General features: G+C 36.6%; 1 protein-coding gene across 1 annotated transcript in view; it reads right to left on the bottom strand.

The window, feature by feature from the left end:
* Positions 1 to 22,738, bottom strand: part of LOC113041057 (zinc finger protein 512B-like) — a 53,450-nt gene that overhangs the window by 5,548 nt on the left and 25,164 nt on the right. Inside the window, exons 3-11 of the mRNA XM_026199340.1 lie at positions 16,950 to 17,029; positions 16,565 to 16,693; positions 15,349 to 15,557; positions 14,957 to 15,144; positions 12,934 to 13,005; positions 11,200 to 11,334; positions 10,436 to 10,563; positions 4,827 to 4,916; positions 1,786 to 1,884 (exon numbers count right to left, since the gene is read on the bottom strand). Coding sequence (XP_026055125.1) covers positions 1,786 to 1,884; positions 4,827 to 4,916; positions 10,436 to 10,563; positions 11,200 to 11,334; positions 12,934 to 13,005; positions 14,957 to 15,144; positions 15,349 to 15,557; positions 16,565 to 16,693; positions 16,950 to 17,029 — 1,130 coding nt within the window. The remainder of the gene's footprint in view (positions 1 to 1,785; positions 1,885 to 4,826; positions 4,917 to 10,435; positions 10,564 to 11,199; positions 11,335 to 12,933; positions 13,006 to 14,956; positions 15,145 to 15,348; positions 15,558 to 16,564; positions 16,694 to 16,949; positions 17,030 to 22,738) is intronic.

Raw genomic sequence — 22,738 nt, 5'->3', positions numbered from 1 at the left:
TGTTTGACAGAGAATCAAACATACTTCATTAATTCACTCATTGATCTGTGCGTAATTGTAATGGTAATTGTGCTGCTATTGGTAGATTGCGCTAGTCATTTTGAAAAAGATCTATCTGCGTCTTTGTTCTTTAATGTGCATCTTGTCAATGAATAACTTTTTTGTGAATTTTTCCCCTCCCATCGGCGTATTCACTAACGCAAATTTGCGCTGTTCAGTAAATCTGGCCCTAGTGACAAATAAGCATCTTTGATTCTTCCCTCTTTCTATTTCTCTTCTCGTTCCCACACATACTGTAGTAATTGGAACCAGACTGCTCTGCTGAAAAGAACAACTTAAAAAAAATTCCAACCTGGTTAGTGCTGGTCTACCTGGTGAACCAATAGATGAATAGATGGACAGACAAATAGGCAGAGAGGTAGGCAGACAGACAGACAGAAATATACATAGTAAGACAGACATACAGACAGACAGACTGACTGACAGACAGAAATATAGACAGACAGACAGACAGACTGACTGACTGACTGACAGATAGACAGAGAGACAGACAGACAGAGAGACAGACAGACAGAAATACAGACAGACAGACAGAGAGACAGACAGACAGACAGAGAGACAGACAGACTGACTGACTGACTGACTGACAGATAGACAGACAGACAGACAGACAGACAGACAGAAATACAGACAGACAGACAGAAATACAGACAGACAGACAGACAGAGAGACAGACAGACAGACAGACAGAAATACAGACAAACAGACTGACTGACTGACTGACTGACTGACTGACTGACTGACTGACTGACAGATAGACAGACAGACAGACAGACAGAAATACAGACAGACAGACAGAGAGACAGACAGACAGACAGAGAGACAGACAGACTGACTGACTGACTGACTGACAGATAGACAGACAGACAGACAGACAGAAATACAGACAGACAGACAGACAGACAGAGAGACAGACAGACAGACAGACAGAAATACAGACAAACAGACTGACTGACTGACTGACTGACTGACAGATAGACAGACAGACAGACAGACAGAAATACAGACAGACAGACAGAGAGACAGACAGACAGAAAGACAGAATAATAGACAGACAGAAATACAGGCAGACAGACAGAATTATAGATAGACAGACAGACAGACAGACAGAAATACAGACAGACAGACAGAAATACAGACAGACAGACAGACAGACAGACAGACAGACAGACAGACAGAAATACAGACAGACAGACAGACAGACAGACAGACAGAGAGACAGACAGACAGACAGACAGACAGAAATACAGACAGACAGAAAGACAGAATAATAGACAGACAGACAGAAATACAGACAGACAGACAGAATTATAGATAGACAGACAGACAGACAGACAGAGAGACAGACAGACAGAAATACAGACAGACAGACTGACAGACAGACGGACAAACAGAAATACAGACAGACAGACAGAATTATAGATAGACAGACAGACAGACAGAGAGACAGACAGACAGACAGACAGACAGACAGACAGACAGACAGATAGATAGATAGATAGATAGATAGATAGATAGATAGATAGATAGATAGATAGATAGATAGATAGATAGATAGATAGATAGATACAGATTGCAGACAGACAGCTGAGGTGTGCACAAGAAGACAAAATTCATAACTGAGAAAGCGAGAGACAGAAGTAGACAGAAATTAGGACATATTAAGGACAGCCAGTGCCGTCTAGGTAGACAGACAGACGGCAGGCACCAGTGACAAAATCCTACCTCACTGGGACATTTGATTCGGCCCATCTGTTTGAGGACGCAGTGTAGCCTCTCTCTCTCCTCCGGCTCCTCCTCAGACAGATTTTCACTCGGTGAGGGCTTATAAATGGGAAACAAATACAATACAACACATTAGTGTCTTTCCAGAAACTTTTCCTCAGGTCTTTACGACAGTATGTTTCCAATCACTGCTTTCTGAAAGCCAGATGCCTTTATAGAAGGGCATTTACTTAAGGCGTGTTAACAGCACTGTATTTGGCCTGTTAAAAACATCAGCATTGGAAATAATACATGAGCTATCTAAACAGGATGCCAGACACCTCAACACAATGCCTGAGGGTAAAAAAAGTTTGAGATAGAACTTTAGGTCTGTACTGAAAAAAAAAAAATTAACTCGCAGATTGTTAAACCAAAATATGTTAGTGCTAACACCCACAGGCACTCAAAACACAGAGAGCTAATAATGTAGAGGGTTAGATGATGTGTGAGAGATACTGAATCACCTGGCTACAGTATATTACCCTGCAGCTCTCAGTCTGAATCAACTGAGCCAGTTATTCAATGATTTATTCATGAAGACAGTCACTAGCTTTGTTTCTGAATGAATCAGCCATTTGAATAAATCAGTTATATGAATGACTGAATGACTCACGCATTAACAGTGACTTGCCATCACATACTGGTGGTTTTACTTTCATATGTACAGTATCATTTCATTATTTGTATTTTTTTTTATTTCAACAAGCAGGTTTTCAAAAAAAAAAAAAATATATATATATATATAAAAAAATCCATTAATGTCCATTTAAATCCCGTTAATTTCATAGTATTATTTACGCAATAATGATTGCAGTGTAAATGCATTCAAGCCAATTCTGTGTTAATATACCAAAATGCTACTTCACATGCAGCTTTTGAAAATAATCCTACGTCGAATGAATTATTTCTAAAGATTTTTAAATGCCTATTCAATGCTTTTCTCCTTCATCACAATAATGACTTTTGTGGGATAATTTTCAATTGATGTGTGAATAAATTGCAATTCTTGCAATTATTAATTTGATAAATTAATTTTAATTATTAAAAATTATCTTAATATCTTAAAATAATAACTCTGATCTTACATAAAATATTGAAAAACACATAAAATCAAGATTGAAATAGTAGTAATTTCCTCGCCTGACTACGTCAGACTTCTTAAATCCGCTCAATTTCAATTCACTTCTGTACTCAGTCTGAGATAGCACAAATTTGTCGTTCTATTCCTGTCTAAGTGGGCGGATCCTGGCTAGAATAAGCTGCAGTGTGGCCCAGACCTTATGCTGATTCTCAAATGTTTGGCTCAGTGAGACTCAGCACCTGGCTCAAATAACAAATCACAGACCTAAATGCACATCCTCATTAATGTTTCATACTGTTTCTGAGACATTTGGTCGTGCATAATTTAACACATTTCATTGGAAATATTGTTTGCAGCTAATGCTTGAGCCTGGCAGATGGAGCTTACATCCTCATGGCCCTCTTTAACCAGCGTTTCTCTCTCATGTTTTTACTCTAAACCTCACAAGGGTCACAAGTGACACCATCATCTTTACGGGATGTGCCGTTCTTATTCAGATGATGGCTAAATATGACTGGAAAAACATAAGAGCTTTACTCATAAGGCATATTACCATGATTTGCCGTTAAGAAAAATTACTGGTAGGAAAGCTGTTAATAGCTTAGGAATGTTGAGGAAATTATTACTGTACAGAAATAAGGCTGGGGAATGGAAGACAATCATTACAGTTGAAATACTGCTTGAAGACGGTTTTAAAAGGCATTAATAGACTTGTGCTAGACCTTTTCCCATATGTACTGTTAATGGTGAGAGCCTAATGGATGCTTTGGGTCTTAAAGTGATGGTGGAGAATAGAGATGGTGTCAGATTTAATAGAGATTAGAGGCTGAAGTGGACGCAGGGCAGCCGCTGCTGTCTGTAGTGGTCACTGTATGTAATATTAAACACTGTTCTTCTGCACATACAGCACCACTAGTTTATTAAGGATATTAAAATGCTATAGTTTCAGATCTTCTCGAGTCCCTTGGGTAAAAGAATTGTGCTTAACTGTATTATTTAAATGCACATTTACAGTATATTTTTAAACTTGCACTTATATAATTTTAATGAAATAAAATGCCATTGAAGTGTACTTAAAGAGGGTTTACGTCTAGAGGGTTTATGTCTCAAAACGCACTTAAATACACCTTTAAGAAGTGCACTTTGTAATATGTCAAATTAAAAGTTTTAAAGTAAAGTTCATTTTAGAACATGGCATCTTTTAAAGTTCATTTATTTTGATGTGTTGACTACATAACATGTTGACGAGTGACATGTTAACACACATGTAAAGTACTTGATATAAATAAAAATGTAGTGTTTTTCATATTACATTTAAAGTTAATGTATTTTAAATGTATTAAATTACAATTTCAATATTACAAATGTGTAATTACAGAAATATCTGAATGCATAACATACACATTTTAATAGAAATTACACAATAGTATATTTTACTTTACTATAAATGTCAGAACATCTGGCAGTACAGTTTAACCATATTTCAAAGACAACACAAGTAATTAAGATATTTTGTTTAAAGATTCATCTAATTGCATTAAATATAAATTTTAACTATAATAAATTTTTATTTGATTGTAAATAACATGCAGTGTCTGAAAACATTACTTTCACATCTTTTCCTTTAAATTATATTATTTCCATAATATTACCATTTTTAAAAGTATGCTGAAATGTACTTTTACACAAGGGAGTGTAAGAGAAAGAACAACACATTTCATGAGACTGAATGTTTCATTTAAACACAGAAAAGCTGATGTTTAAAGTGATGCAATTTTAATTGTTTAAATGTTTTATAAATTGTATTTCAAATCATAGATTCTTCATCCGTTGTGACATCTAGGAGATGAGCTCTGCTATGGGTCTGCAGTTAATTCTTACTAAAAGCTAAAGTAAAATGTGTTCTGGCACCGCCGCTCACCTTAATGTGGTCAGCCATGCTGTGGTAATTGAGTCCAGCTTTTGATCGGAACTGTTTCTGACACTGCTGACATTTGAGAGCGTCCCGCAGCTACAAGAAAAAGACCACAGTTTGTGATGTCCACCTCAAATATCATGAAATCATGGGTTATAAATGTGACATTTTACATTTGATATTCCAGTTACGATGATACAAACTTCTAACTATGTATTTTTCCCCTTGAAGCAGTCAACTAATAAAGGAATGTACAAAAAAAAGCATTTGTAGGTAAATTTATTGACACAGAAATTACACACTTTATCTTTAATACAAAAACCTTTACATACATAAAAAAACCTTGAAATAAACATGATTTGTGTAAAAAATAACTATTCAAAATTAAGAACTATTAATTTAATTTATAATGCAATGCAATAAAAAGTAAATTATTTTAACAAGTTCAAGGCCTATTTAAACAAACAAATCAAAAGCATAATTTTTTCAAAACACTGTGCACAAAAATCCCTAATTTTATCACAGCAGTTCATACAGCCAACCAAATCTGTAATATATCAGGAAAAACATTTGTAACTTTTTCATTGTTTTTCACAAAGATCACAAGCATTTTTGTACCATTTTCAAAACACAACAAACAAAACTCTGGGAATTGTAAAATAGTCAGTTGCACACTTTGTGTCTTCAATTAACGCCAAATTTTTATCTGATGAGTTAGTAATCCACTCAACACAGAAAAAGCCAATCTCCTAATTGTTCAGACAGCTGTCTTACGTAATTACAACAACTACAAAAGAGAAAGAGAAGAAGAACAAAGAAGACAAATGAGGAGATACAGTAAGACAAAAAAAAAAGAAGTATGAGCAGTGGAAACAGAAGAGGTTTAAGAGTGAGAGGTGGTGGCCAGGGTAGAGGGAGAAGAGGAAGAGGAGAAAGAGAAAGAAGAGCTGAAGATGTAGGAGGAAGAGCGAGAAGAGATGGATAAATTGGAGGGCAATGGTATAGTGGAAAGAGAAAATATAAGAAGAGGTGGACAGGGAGGAAGAGGCGGCCAAGGTGTAAGAGGAGGGAGGAGAGGTAGAATGAGGGTAGGGTACACGCTAGAGTTGGGTCCGAGTCCACCTTTGTCGAGTACGAGTCAAGACCAAGCCCACAAACATCTTATTCATAAATCATGGTCTCTCACTGAGAGAAGCTGGCCAGAGAGTTCAGCCCAGTATAAACAGATCCACGGTGGCTTCAATTATCCGTACATTTCAGAGGGAAAACTGTTAAGTAACTATATCATTCTACTTTTACAATGAGAGTCCATGTAGTCTTGTTTGACACCGGTCTAGATCTCTACAGTAAATGTTCCTGCTTGTCCAAACCTTTTCAGAATTTAAGTTAGAGAACATTCAGGGGGACGAACAAGACTTTTTTTTTTTTCCAGTTGAACAAGAGCATGCCATTGTTTACATGGTGGTAAACAACCAAGCAAAGAATAACACAGGCCAATCAATCCACAAGATCCACCAATGCAGTCTCTCCACAACTGACCGTGTTCTAAGAAGAAATGCTATCCGAATGAAGCAAGTATACAAAGTGTCCTTTGAGAGAAACTCCGTTAGAGTGAAGGAGTTGCGATTCCAGTTTGTTCAAGTATGTCCTTAATTTTAAGTAAGTGTCCATAAACCATTCCATGCTACTATCTGTGAAAAGATTTAGGCATGTCTATGTATACTGCTGCTTTGAAGAGTGAACTCAAACTTCAGCAGCAATTTCACGGTAGTATTGACCGCAATCAATGCCATTACTGTAAACACTAATTTACTATAGTTTACCTTGTGTTCTTTTTACTCTAGAGAATCTTGGAGTTGGATAGCAGTGCAACTCATTGAGTACCTGTATATTGATGAAGCAGGCTTCAATCTTCAAAAAAAGGAAAAGAGGGAGAAATGTGATTTGGCCATCGTGCTACAGTCAATGTCCCTGGACAACGAGGAGGCAACATCACTCTCTGTGCAGAAATTTCTACAACTGGTGTTGTGGCACACAATGCTGTCTTGGGACCATACAACACAGCAAGGCTCCTACATTTTATATATATTTTTTAAACCTCCTCAATGATGTCCTCTTTCTGCCGGGAGATCAGGAGCAAATGGTGCGGAATTTTGTAGTTGTTTGGGACAATGTCCATTTCCACCATTCAGCACTAGTGCGAGAGTGGTTTGAGAATCACCCACAATTCAGGATGGTGTTTCTCCCACCATATTCTCCTTTCCTGAATCCAACTGAGGAATTCTTCTCCTCTTGGAGATGTAAAGTACATGATCGCAACCCTTACAACCAAGTAAGTCTTCAAGCGATGGAAGAGGCTTGTGGAGTTATTGGGGCACAAGCATGTCAAGGATGGATACAGCATTCAAGGCGTTTTTACCCACGATGCATGACTCATTAAAATATTTTGTTTTTTTTTTGTGTTTTTTTTTTGATGAGATTCTCTGACCAGATGTAATATAGAGGCATGATCAATAAAATTGATTTACCTATATACTTATTTGCTTTATATATTTATTTTTGTGTGTGTTTGGTCACAACTTATTGTTATACACCTGAACTCCTCATTAAAAAACTTAATGAAAAACATTTTCATCTATTTCTTTGTGTATCTTCAGCTGAATTTGTTATAAAATCAGAGAACACTTTTAGTTTTGATGTTAATATTGAATTTTAATAAATGCATTACTAGAATAAAATGCTGTGTTTCATTGCGCAGTGAATACTTAATGGTTTCGTCAGCATAAGAGTGTGTTTAGTTTGCTGTGTTAACTGTTTTGAAAGCTGTTACCTGAATTTGGAGAAATGTACCAAATCGATTGAGAAACACTGTAATAAGTTTATTTTTGCAGTAACATAAAAAAAAAACACATGAGAAAATAAGGTCAATGATTATGATTTTAATACTTTTCCTTTGCTATGAAACGTCTTCTCCCTTAATGCCCATCACAGCCATCATTGATTTCACACAGAGCTGAGGAAGAGGCCAGAGAAACTACAATTACTTGTGACCCCGCAATAACGCAGCCGATCGATTCCCTCTTTAATAGACATGTCATCATTTTAATAGAGTTGTGCTATACACTGGGCTGCCACTGTAATACTCAACTCCAGATGCACACTGGGTAGGGCCACTCACAGATGCCCAGTCAATAAAGTGCCCCTAATGGCTCCCTCCGGCCCCCTGAGCGAGGTCCTAAGAGAGAGGTGTCTAATTGCATGCCTGAAACATTCTCCAATCCACTTCCTCTGCGGTTTGGTTGTATAAACAGAGGAAGAGTCATACACTAAAAGTGATTCCCTCTCTTTCCTTCTATTTTTCTTTGGGCCCCATTCATGAAATCTAATAACTCCTTCCTACTGAATTGAGCACGAAAATATATGTATGGATGTTATTGGATATTATTTACAGTCAGAAATTCTTTCTGCTTGAGTGTCATGAATAAGGCTTTGTCCCTCTTCACATGGAAGAGCTTGAGCACATCTGTCACATTATATTTAATGTGTTTAGGAAACTGAAACATTTGTTGTCTTCTTTGGAGGAGTGCGGATACAAAAAGGTCCAATCCACCAAAGTCCCCATGGGACATTTGGGTTACCAATAAATGAGGGACAAGACCTTCAGCTGGCTGAAGATTTAGTGTAGATTCCTCTTGAGGTCAATGCAAACGTCAATGTCTGACTAGATATCTTGTTATATGCAATAAGCATCAAGCATCTTAAGATAAGCAAGCAAACCACCAAAATAATGTTTTCAAATAGGTTTCCCCAACACTTTTCTTGTTTGCTAACTGACAAATATTCATAAAGCCTCAACGCAAACTGCAAGTATTGGTTGGGCCGGTCAGGATTGCCAAAGCAGCTTCACCTTGAAGGGATTGTTCACCCAAAAATTAAAGGGGTCATATTATGCGATTTAAATTTGTCCTTTCTCTTTGGAGTGTTACAAGCTCTTGGTGCATAAAGAAGATCTTTAAAGTTTAAAAGACTAAAGTCTCAAATACAAAGAGATATTCTTTATCAAAGTTAAGACTCTGCCATGCCCCCCTAAAACAGCTTGTTTAAATGTCTACGTCAACATGTGGAAATATTTGCGTAATGCCGCCCAAATGTTCACGTAAAGAAAGAAGGCGTAGTTTCAGTAACACGGTCAGTGTTGAAGCAGTCATGTCAGGGAGATGCTGTTTGTGTCTAGGAGAAAGCAAAATAACTCTATTTGGCCTTCAGAAAGTAGATGCATTTAAGAATTTTTAAGATCACTTACAAAAGAACAGCAACGCATTTAATGGACATCCGTTTCGTGAATCTAGGAGAGGAGAGAATTCTGACTTTGCTTCTGAATCAGCTACTGTAAATTTGTTTTGTTATTAGTTTAAGGATTACATTTTTGAATGTTCAAATGCATAGTTTTGCACGTTGTGCTTGCGTGTGTGTGGGCGCACTTGTGGAGTCAGCTGTCTTAATCGTCCGTAGCTTGTGTTCTGCAAACACATACGAGCTTCATCACTGTGTCTGTCACGTGACTCTGTTCCTCTTTCAGGCTTGAACTGATGGTAAAACTAAGGACATTATTAACTGTCTTTCCGTTTATTTTAAAAGATGAAGCTCACGATTATGGAAAAAGGGGTTACATTTCCGACGAGTGCTTGCGGTGTTTGTCCAATCACAATGCACTGGGTCAGTTGGCCAATCAGAGCAGACTGTGCTTGTCAGAAGGAGGGACTTTGTAGAAAATGACCCGTTTGAGATAGGCGGGGCATAGAGGACCTACAATAATGTACAGTATTTGAAAAATAATGTGTTTGTTGAACATTAAAGCATGTCAACATATTCCGTTTCACCAAATACACAAAATAATGATCTTTAAAAAAGCATCATATGACCCCTTTAATTACTCATGATGCATGCGCAGGCTTTTCCTGCATGTAAACAACGCATGCATGTGGTGCTGATGACGTAGAACACATGCACTGTGCCTTGTTTACATTCAGAGGAGAGCACGCATGCATCATGATACTCTCCAAAATGGCACCAGGGTGATGTAGAAGAGAAGAATGGTTGAATAAAGTTGTTTTTATTTTCATTGAACACAAACAGAAGTCTCTTTTCAGATAATTAAGGCTGAACCGCTGATGTCACGTGGACTATTTTGATGATGTTCTTGCAACCTTCTGGGATTTGATTGTGCCAGTTGATTTACTATTAATGGAGGGTCAAAATGCTCTCGGATTTCATCAACAATATCTTTTAATTAATGACAGAATTTTCATTTTTGGGTGAACTATCCGTATAAAACAAATCTTTCCATTGGGAATGTTGAGAGTAACTTATAAAATAAGCCAGGGGTGTCCAAACCTGTTCCTGGAGACAGTGTCCTGGATATTTTGGCTCCAACTAGCTCCAAAACACTTGCCTAGAAGTTTCTAGTGAGTCTGAAGATGTTGTCCAGGTGTGTTTAATTAGGGTTGGACCTAAACTCTGCAGGACAGTGGTCTTTGAGGAACAGGTTCGGACACCCCTGCTCTAAACCTATGCTAGTAAAAATGACAAAAGTGTGTTTTAGAGTGACCTCTGACCTTCTGACAGATCTCCATGTGCTTCTTGAGTCCGTGGACGGTCTTGCGAGTGACGACGGAGCAGGTGGGACAGACCACTTCCCCTCTCTCAGAGATGGTGTTCTGCCACTGGGCTTCAGCAGGGGGACCTGAAACATACAGATATACATGGTTCATTAAGTTTAAAGTCAGTATGATTTTTTATGATTTTGAAATAAGTATCTTTTGCTTACTAAGAATGCATTCATTTTATGAAAAATGCAATACCATTTTTTTTATATTAATACAATTTGAAACAGCTGTCTTCTCTTATAATATATTTTAAAATGCAATTGACAATCTGAATTTTCAGCATCATTACTCCACTCTTCAGTGTCACATGATCCTATCATTCATTATAAAGGTATTTTTGTGGAAACCATAATACATTTCTTTCAGGATTCTTTCTTGAATAGAACATTAAAAGAACAGCATCTTTTGTAACATTATAACTGCTTTTGATCAATTTTCGGAATAAAAGGATGCTGACAGTAATTACTTTAAATAAATAAATAAATAAATGATCCCAAATCATATTTCATCTGTATCAAATGTACTTTTAATTTTATACATTTATTTCAAAATAGAACTATGTATTTGATTTGTGCTATTATTGGTATTTTTTATATATATATATTTTGCTTTATTTGAGTTATTTCACACTGCTTTGGTAGTACATATGTACTGGATGATTTTATCATGCAAATATTCAGAGCAGAGAGAGAGAGAGAGAGAGAGAGAGAGACCTGAACTGTTAGTAGCAGCTTCTTTTCTGGAGGGAGCTTGAACCGACTGCTTCCTCTGGGACTCCTCAGAGAACAGAGCCCCTTCCGCCCTCTTCATCCGACCTGCTTTCAACTTCTCCTCCACCTTATTCATTCCTGTACAACACATAACAAATTACATTCAGGAAAAGTAGAGACTTCATAAGTCACGGAAATAAAAGTATGACTAAAAAAAGAACAAACAAAAGAGAAATGAAGAAATGAGACCCTCAATCTCTCTTGGTGGTCAAAGAGCCTTGTTGTGTTGCAGTCTGTCTTGTGCTGCTGTGTTTCTTAAACATGCACCATTGTAACTTCAACAGGAAATGAAACACTTCTACACCTATACACCCCATATTAGCACCAACAGGGGGAATTACGATCAAAGAGTACATGGTTGCTAATTAAATCCTTAGGGGCACAACAAAAAAGGAAGCCAGGACTAAACTCTGAACAGGAAACACCACTGCGAGGCAGTCAGTCAGTCAAAAAATAATAAAAAAAAGATTCATGGCAATGACTTCCTGTACTCAAGTTCCCTTAATGAACGTGTTTGGCTGTATACAGAATAATAAATTAATGTATTAACTGATGTAACAAAAATGTACAATAAAAATGACAAAAATGAAGCAGAAACAGAAATATGAGCAAAAAAGCCTGTGTAATAAATTCTGCTTTCGTTTAAAATGATAAAGGTTCCATTTGTTATCATTACTTAACTACAACTAAAGTTAACATCTAAGTGAACTTATAAGGTGTAATTAATCTAATCATAATTTAAGTTCAATGTTTACAATAACATTAAACTTTAAAACAAGTTGTATCTTTCATTATTATTCAATGGACTTAAGTGGACATCATAATAAACAGTTATATTTTTATTACAATTAATAAACATTGTAACAAATGTATTGCTCATTGTTAATTATGTATTAACTAATGTTCACTAACAGAACCTTATTGTAAAGAGTTACTTCTTGTACTTTATTCTAGATCTAAAAGAGTTACAAATATCAGATAAAATATAGGATTAGATCCATATTAAGTCCATGGAGATCTTTTTCATTTTTGAGTGAAGAAAACGGACTGGCTCAATAACAAAACTAGCCCCTGGGCTCAGTGGGCCCCAAGATGCAGCTCCACCTCTGAGCTTAGTGGGTCATGAGGTGCAGCTCCACCACTGGACTCAATGGGCCTTGCAGTGCAGCTCCACCAAAAGCCTCAGTGGTTTGCATTTCTGCACTCTGTGTGTCCCAGCAGTATGTTTACTATTTAGTCATTTACCAATACTGTCATTAAATATTTACAGATTTTCTTCTATTTGATGTTGATTGATATGTTTGTTAAACTGCCATACTACTTCACTGAATGATTTAGTTTTACACACATGGACAGCATACTGTGTTTAGTTTTATGAAAACAAAAATGTTCCCTAATAAATCCCTCTCAAAATTCATATCCAGAGGGCAAATATTGGCCCTTAATAAAAAATGTAATTTACTGGCTAGAAGAACAGATGTGAGGGTAGGAAGAGTGAGTTTACTAACTCACTGCAGGGACAAAAATGAAATCAGCTTCATAAAGCGACAAAATAATGCATATATATTGCAAAAAATACAGGGTTCAAGTTAATCTTTAGTAGCTTTAAGACTTCAGAGGAACAACAGGAGGTCTTCACCATTATATAAAAGGTGTATGAGTGTGTGTTTGTGGCACCTTTCAAACCGAATGTTCCTGAAATAGACGGCTGCTCCCCGGTGAACTTCTTTGGAGTTTTCTGCTTCCTCCCTGGCTCAAATGAGAAGAACAACAACAAGAGGTCAAACATCTCAATAACACAGCAAAGAGCTGCATTCATGGTTTATACATTCAAGAGCACACTCGTGAGCTTCTGCTGTAAGTTACAGTCTCATAATGATGCTCAAACGTCAGTGCAGCAAAGCACCTGCTGTTTCACATGCTGCGGTTCCTCTGCTGGAGAAACTGACGCAGCTTCAGGAACCAGTCATGGGAGCAGAGAGCAGATGTGTGCTCTGTATGTGTGTATGTGGTTGATTGTCAACTTGTGTCACACAAACACTGCCGCCTGTTTTTCCTGACATTTCAGATATCGACACACACACACATATGCTGTCCTCGCCCCTGGCTCCGGAACAACAAATGGAGGGATCATGTACCCAAACAAAGGCCATAAATAGTGGACTCACAGCACGAGCCACACTGACATCTCGCAGACACACTGCGTCTCTGCCAGGCACACACAGAGACAGAGACAGCAGCCGCCACCAGTTACCAGAGAGACTTAATGACCAGCAGCCCTCAGATGGAGCCAACACTGAGAACATACACACTGCTGCTTAAAGGGCCAGGCCGCCATTTCCTACAGAAGTCAATGAGGGCGATCTTGGTCACGTTAATGAGAAATGTTATAGCAATTTTAAGACTTTTGGACATTTTAGTACAGAAAGTCAAGAGAACTGGGACTTTCTTTTTGAGGTTGAACTACTTTTTATTAACATGACTTCAGTTAGTGGAATCACCCAAATGCAAGTTGTACTGCTCAGAGTGAAACTGTGTTTATGAGAAAAATAAAATGTACTTTGTGCAAATCTGAAAAATCATTTGGACCCACCGGTGTGAAAGACTTCTTACATTCAATTCATACAAATGAATGGCAATTTACTATTTTCCACCAATTTCCATATTTTAACTGCAAAGAACATGCATTTAAATATTTAAAATATTTTATATTTCCATATATAATTTTAAATGTATTATCTTTACATTTATTACTCAATATTTATTTTTTTTATTATTGAAAAACATTAATTATTATGCATTTTTTGCATACACATAGCATATTTTTGGTAAAGAACCTGAATAATTTGAAGCATTTTCACTGGCAAGTGGCAACAACACAAAAAAATGATAACACAAAAATGGCTATACTGAATTTAAATTAATAATTTTATATTATTGTGTATAATGTTCAATTTATTCTTTTTTACATGTAGTATTTAAAATTTAATTTACAATTATTTAAATTAATTAAATTTTTGTTGTTCATTAATTGTTTTGTAAAAAAGAAATAAAAATACAAATTTAATTTAATTTAATTTAATTTAATATAATTTAAATTTCAAAATTTATTTTAAATGTATAATCTTATATTTACATTTATAATTGTACATGCATTAACTTTTATTTTAAAATGATTTAAATATTATTTATTATGAACTTTTATTATGAACACATACACTGCATATATATTTTTTTTGTAAAGAACTTAAAGAATGTAAACTGTTATACTGAATTTAAATTCAGAATTTTATATTTACATTTATATTGTTAAATATATAAATTTTTACATGCAAAAACATTTTTTAACTTGGCAAAAATAATTGCAATAATAATTGAAAATTATAAGGTAAATAAAGGCAGCTGTAAACACCTGCTGGAAAATGAACATGTACACAAAACATTACTGATTATTTTGTCATTCATTGTCATTTTGACTTGTCAAATGATTCATTTTCCTAGCCATTTTGAATTTTACCTATGTGAAAATTAAATAAAAACACTGGCAAGCAGAATTCACATGCAAATGTCACAGAAAACTGAATGTTATACCAAAACTGTACAGTAGTGATATCATGAATGAAATGCATTATAGTATTACATATGGTACTTCAAACAATATCACGGTATTACCACTAATCTCAGTGTGTAGCATTCTTACTGTGCTTCATTCTCTCAGGGTCCTCCTCAGGGAAGGGTGGGGGTAAACTGCCCCCCTCGCTCTCACTGCCCCCAGTGTCTAGGGATGTCCCCTGCTGCTGTTTCCTCTCCGGCCTTAGGGGGGCGCATTCCCCATTCTGTGAGGGCCGAGACACCTCCTGGGTCTTCTTCACCTTGAAAACGACGGGCCTGAGAGGGAGCGCAGGGAACACAGGCTATTAAAGACAATCCACAGAGGACCGGTACTATAGTAACACAAGAGGACTTCATCTGGAATCTAATGATGGCAGTGTGGAAAACAAGTCATGTCCTGAAGCGATGTGACTAAATCACGCTAAAAAATATTCCAACATGTGGGAATACAGTCAGGAAATGCATACTGAGCTTTCAAACCTTTTTTTGGAATTTCCTTTCACATGGCTCTTCTGTTGTTTGGGTTCAGACTTGGGATCAGATTTGGTGTCCGAGGTGACCCCGGACTTGTTCTCCATGGGGACCCTTTCTGGGTGGTTCCAGAGCTTGTGCTTCTGAAGACGCACCTTGGTGGCGAACACAGCCTCACAGTACGGGCAGCTGTGACTCAGCTTCTCTGCTATGGTCGCCTGAACGCCACACAAACACACACACAAACTCAGGTCAAGTTCCACAGGTCTCAGATCGAAGAATAAATATGAATATGTGAATAAATTATGCAGAGAAACATTTACATTGTCAACGAACAGTATGACTGATTTCTATCTGGCATGAGTTGAGCACTCTCGAAAAGCTCCCCTTATAATCAGTACAGCTGTCTATATAGTGTTTGATGAAGCAAACTTTTCAGTGGTAGCCATTATTTATTTTTTTATAAAAAAATGTGTATTAATATAAATGTTTTTAAAACTATTTTAGATTTTAGCATGTTGTGCTTAGCACCAAAGTTGTGCCTCTAAATTCAATAGTCTTCAATAGTCACCAAAAATGGGTCAGTTCACCCAAAAATGAAACTTCTGTCATCAATGACTCACCCTCGGATGTCGTTCCAGATCAGTAAGACCTTCGTTCATCTTCAGAACATAAATTAAGATATTTTTGATGAAATCCGAGAGCTTTCTGAGTCCTGGTACTCTCTTGAAAGCACATCAAAGACATTTTTAAATAAAATCATTATTTTTGTTTTCTTCAAGCACAAAAAGTATTCTCGTAGCTTCATAAGATTACGGTTGAACCACTGGTGTCACATGGAGAATTTTGATGATGTCCTTACTACCTTTCTGGGCCTTTAACATATCAGTTGTGTAACTATCTATGGAGGGTCAGAAAGCTCTCGGATTTCATCAGAAATTTGAAAACATTCATCAGGTTTGAAACATTAAAGTAATGAATGAATTTGAATCTATGGGTGAACTACCACTTTAACACATTTGCCGATGTCATGAAATTTCAAAACAATACCAGTTAGACCTCAAATAGTCTGGCAGACATGATCCTAAACCAAGCTTAATTTTGCAGGTACACACTATCTGATTTCAAATTAATGTAGTTTTATAGATTTCTATTAATAAACGACTGTTGGTTGCATTCATGGTTTTGCGGCCCGTGAAAGTGTAGTCTGGATTTGAGTTTTTACCCCTTGGCATCGCTGATAGTGATATTTAAGTCCGTAAATACTGGGGAATTCCAACCAGCAGCCTGAGCATGGACACTTCACCCTGGACCGACTCTTAAACTCCTCTTTCCACTGAACCATCACATGGGCCTAGGGCGAGGAAAAACATCACACACACACACACACACACACACACACACACACACACACACACACACACACACACACACAAGAGAGGCATTAGAATCTATTTGCAATCAATTCACTTCCACACGGCCCTCTGAGAAGTTTCTTCTCCAAATACAACAGTTGGAAATAGTTTTGGAAAGTCCCTTTACTCCTTTCACAAATAATCCCCCAAAATCCCAATTTGGCGTAGCAAAACTGATATTTATTGTTTACTCACGGGAATAATGCGCAGCTCCTGCACCTCCACGCGAGGGCGTCCTTTCTTCTTACCCTCTGATTTCTCATTGTAGGAGGAACCTGATGAACATGAACATTTCATGACATATTGTACATTACTATTTTGAAAGATATATTGCAGTGAAGCAATTATTATTTGCAGTTGACGTAATTACATTAACAATGCCATTATTGCATTCCTGAAATACTGCATTAACTATGACATTTGGACACTTAAAATATATGAATGTCTTGGCAGTTCATAACAAAAAGGGAAAAGCAATTGACATTTATGTGAATAAAACATAGGTACTTATTTCAAAGGCAAAGCATTTCACAAAAATAAGTGTTTGGACACTTTGTGGCTGTCAAGCATCACCACTAACATTAACATTATCGCCACCCATAGGGGGTAAAATTTTTTACGTTTTGAAAATGCTAAACCTGTTGTTCTTTGGAACATGCACTGATGAATTAGTTCAGGAAAGTGAATTAGAAAGCAAATAGTGTCCATTTTGACTTGGTGCTTTCTGTGGAATTCCAATCGTATCCTATCCTCCTTAAAACACCTTGATTCTATCAAAGAAGAACCATTAACCTTACTTCAGATTAATGTTTGGTAAGAAACTCAAAACTGAGGCTCTCCATATGTTCCAGACGTCCCCACGGGGACTTTAGTGAGGCTGAACGAACATTTAGAGAGACAGTCAATTGCAAATGCATTCTGCGTACAAATTAGTGGCATTGCTTATTTCATGCAAGTCCCAGGAGAATGAAAGATGATAGCATGTGTTGGTTTTCTGGTTAGCGGAGGACATGGAAGGTTGCTGCAAATCTATATGAACGCTGGCAAGGTCAAAACATTGAGCAAACGGCAGATAATTACACACTAATACTCCATTGAGGCCCGCTGGCTTATGGCTGCTAAGCAACTACATAATAAGGACACTTACAAAGTGGCTTCAGACAAATTGTCTGCAGTGTGTGTGTGTGTGTGTGTGTGTAAATGAGAGTGATAAAGGCCTTTCACAGACTAGAGTAAATGAACCATTAATCAGCATGTCTTTGACACAGAGGACACACTCCTTGAGTTAAAGGAATATGTCACTGAAAAATGATCATTCTCTCATGTACTCAACCTCATATCATTCCAAACACATATGCAGATATCCACACAAACACATTTTATAAGCTTCTATACAATAACAGACTGTATGTTTATCACATGATATTCTATATTTTATACCATATATTTTATTCAGTATATCTGGAAGTGAAGTAACTAATTACAAACAGAATGTTACTTAAGTAGTTTTTCTCAGATAGTGTACTATTTTAAAGTCATTTAAACTATTTCTTGACAAACATGTGAATTACAGTATGTACAGTGTTTCTACATTTTTAAATTGCAGTGTGCAGTGTGTATAATCGCAGATCAGAACTCTCTTCTTACTACTCATTATTACTTTAAATGACTCTTTTTTTTGTTTTTTTACAAGTATACTTTTACTCTACACACCTTTTGTTTTGTTTTTGGAAATTAATGGTACTTTCCAAGTTACAGATACATAATGTTTCCATGTAATGTTTTACATTTCCATGTATATACCCAGAATGTATATTCATGTATATACAGTTATGGTATGAACTGCTTTGAATTTCATTCCAATATTAATTCCACTTTGTTGAACTCAAATGTGAATGAGAATTCTACATCTGGTTAGCCAACACAATTCAAACTTAGGAAAGCAACCCATATTATACGTAAGATCTGTATTATAAGTAAGGGATATTGTACATCCAGTTGGTTGCTTTTGCAGAGTTAATCTGAATGGTGATCAGAACCCGGCGCGACTGATTTAAAATGTTGCAGCTTTCCAATCAGAATTGAGTATCCAGAGAGCTGTGTAACAATTCTATAAAGCATCTTTTTCCATGTTTGATGAAAGAAAGCCATACAGGTTTGGAACGACATGAGGGTAAATAAATGATGACAGAGTTTTGAAGCTTGGGTCAACTGTCACTTAAAAAAAAATCACATAAACACTCTGTATTTGTATTTGTGCTCAATCCTCTCTCTCCTTCACTGGCACACTCCTCTCGTTCACAATTAGCTGTGTCCTCCATCACAGCGGCTCTCCACAGAAGTGTGTGGGAAGGGTACAGGACACTGGAGAGTGAAGAGGAGGGGGAGGAAGGGCAGATCTGAGACCAAACAACGTGCTAATCACCTCACCGAGTCATGCTACAGCAGTGGCTGGCTTTGCTCTTTTCTCTTCTCCCCACCGATGACCCTGTTAACCAGAGCAGCTACAGGGAGGATGCTGACCGAGGCAAGACGAAATCAAAAATGACCCATTTACTGTTAATAAATATGAATATGTTAATAAAACTGCTCGAAAGTGACAGCAAAGACACTTGTAGTGTTACAAAAGATTTCTATAAAAAATAAATGCAGTGAATCTTACAAATATATGTACTGTATCAAGGTTTTTTTCCACATAAAAATATTACACAGCACAACCATTTTCAACATTGATAACACTAATCATGTTTCTTGATAAGCAAATCAGCATAATAGAATGATTTCTGAAGGAAAATGTGACACTGAAGACTAAAAAAAATCAGCTTTGATCACAGGAATAAATTCCATTTTAAAATATATTCACCTAGAAAACAGAAAGACAAGAGGGCAGCTGTGGCATAATGGTTAGTGACTTGGACTAGTTACCCAAAGGTTGCCAGTTCGAGTCTTGGATCTGGCAGGAGTTGTTGGTGGAAGAGAGTGAATGAACAGTGCTCTCTTCCTCCCCCAATACCCATGACTGTGTCCTTGAGCAAGGCACTGAACCCCCAGTTGCTCCCTGGGTGATGGATCTATAGCTGCCCACTGCTCCGGGTGTGTGTTCACTTCTCACTGCTGTGTTTGTGCACTTGGATGGGTTAAATGCAGAGCACCAGTTCTGAGTATGGGTCACCGTACTTGGAAAATGTCACGACTTTCACTTATTTTAAATTGTAATAATATTTTACAATAATACAGTTTTTTACTGTATTTTTAGTCAAATAAATGTTCTTTCTAAAACATCTTACTGATCATAGACTATATATTAATTAGTGGTCGACCGATATGTGTTTTTTGACAGCTGATGCCGATGTCTTGGAAAGCAGGGGGCCCGATAGCCGATATAAAGCCGATATTATTATTATTTTTTATATTTAAGAAATTTGAAATCATTTGACAATGGATTAAAAAAAAAAATATGTGTAAACTGAACATTCTTATACTTTAGAGGGCAAGGTATTTTTCACAAATTCATAAATATTTTATAAAAAATATAATAAAAAGGAAGTAAACACTGTTACCAATGGGGCAATCAGTATTCTGGTTGGTAACCCTCATTTTACATACAGCACACAGCGAAAATGACATGAATATTACAGTGGGGAAATGCATAAAGCACAGCATAATTTAAAATCACAAGTTTAAAGTTTAAAGCATTCAATTCACGTGGACTGACCGTCACGCAGAGAACACACGATCATGCTGGATCACACTTAACAAGATCGCACAGCTGGATTCGACTTTTTGTAAGTTTGTAAGGTTTGTGAAATTAAATGTTCATTAGTCAAATGGAACAGGCTAGCAAGTGCACGTAATTGCGTCATTGCATCAGTGTAAAGGTCCGTTTGAATAACGCTGTGAATGGTCTCATTAAATTACTTTGGACAACTTAACTAGTTATTTATAAAAGAAATGCCGTTGACGCAACCAATTGTTAAATGACAGGTCCGGTTCAGTTAACCATTTTTATCTGTATAATTTACAATATAAATTTGGTAGTAATTTGTACTGGCATTTAAATGTCAAACTTTACTTACATTTACTACAGTTATAACAAATGTTTGGTAACATAAATAAAACCCGTTAACGCTTCGACTACGTTAACGTTCAACATTTTTGCATTTTCGAACTAACGTTAGAAAAGCTGCGCGCATAGGATTGTGGTTGATTTGAGAGCGCGAAGGATACACATATGCATCCTTTCCTGTGTATGGGATATTCTTCGAACGAAGGACTCAGTCCTTGGTTAAAATTCCGAGGATTCTCGACATTGGAACAGTCCTTCGACGGATGTCGATGACGTAGCATCCTTGAAATACTGGCTTCCGAGGATCCTTCCTTGACATTGAGAAACACCTCGTGTGTGCTCAGGTGCTGCCGTTCTCAGCACCGTCAAAATAAAAGTCTGACGTGCCATCTAAATAAAAGGCTTCACCTCGAACACATCGGCCAAGCAGAAAAATGTATCCGGCGATGCCGATATTTGAAAAAATGCCGATATATCGGTCGACCACAAATATTAATATAACATTTAATTTTACATTTCAAACCAATACTGTGTATTAGCTTATTAAAAAGCCAGGTAAAGCTATTTCATGGTGTCCTTGTTACACATTACATATACTTAATATAGAAATAACTCTGCAACTTACTCCTAAACCAAACCCTAATTCTAACCCTAACCACATGTAGTTAATTAACATTAGTTAGTTCTTAAAATGTATAATTACACTATAACAAGGGCACCTTTAAAATAAAGTGTAACCAAAAGCTTGAAAACTCTTAAAGAGTTAAATTAAGTAATACTGTTAAAGTGTTAAACTGTTTAGTGAATTCATCTCCTCTTACTTAAGTTAGTGTTAGGTGTTATTAAATTTGTTGTTATTTTTTTGTGGAGGTATCCCTGTTAGTTTTGTGGTTTTAGTCCTGTTGAATAAGGGATCAAACTTAATCTTTTACTTCAGCAAAGGAAAAGTCAATGACTAAATTATATGATGTTTAAAAGAATGTTTGGAAAGCTTAAAGGACGAGCTACGCTTGGGCTAGAGGCTTTTGTGGGGGGATTTGAAGGCACACTGTTTATGATAACAAGAATTAGAGAGACCTGCTCAGGCTGAATTAGGCTAAACAATGTATTAAGTGTGTTTGTCTGTGTGTGTGAACACTACAGTACTTTAGAGATAAGGCGTATAAACGCAGACACATTAGAATGACACGGGTGTTATAGTTGAGAAGATTTCGTCTGTCATTATGACTCTTCTGCTGAAGAGAAACTGAGTTCAAATGAATTTTAATTTCTATCTGCAAATATACAGGTCCTTTAGATAAAGAGCATAATTAAAAAATGTTGCTCCCGGGAAAGACATGTTTATGTTCCTATGGGAATGAGAGCCACTTGTCTTAGTATCCATCAGGCCACTTCCAGTAAATGTACCCACACACATCATTAACAAAAACGTGCATTTAGAAGCAAACTTTTTCATTACTGGTGTTTAGTAAAGCAAGCTCAATATGCATAATCTAAAGTGTTAAACATCCTCCTGCACTGATTGTGCAACAGACATGAATGAAATCTCAATTGGTGTGGCATGATGAAAAGAAAGTGATCATTCTTCTCACCCTGTGTGTGGATGATGAAAAATATCCCTAGAATTAAACTGTATCTAGAGACCAGAATAGAGCGCCGCAGTGATGACGTATTTTTTGTAGGCCAACCCGTAAGTTTGCATTATTCCGATTCCCTCGAGAAAAAGCCAAAAGGATTTTTCTATTGGCTTTTGAATTACTGCAGACAATAATATGTTTCTGATTCTTATGTTCTATTCATCATGATTAACTTCACAAGTGACCATAACTTTTATGAATTTTAAAGCCTAAATACATGTAAAAAAAAAAAAAAAAAAAACCTAAAAGCAGGTTATATGGTCACATGATTTCTAAGCTAC

This window comes from Carassius auratus, chromosome 23 (assembly GCF_003368295.1).
Source record: "Carassius auratus strain Wakin chromosome 23, ASM336829v1, whole genome shotgun sequence".
Classification (NCBI taxonomy): domain Eukaryota; kingdom Metazoa; phylum Chordata; class Actinopteri; order Cypriniformes; family Cyprinidae; genus Carassius; species Carassius auratus.
This window is presented reverse-complemented; position numbering and strand designations above follow the sequence as displayed.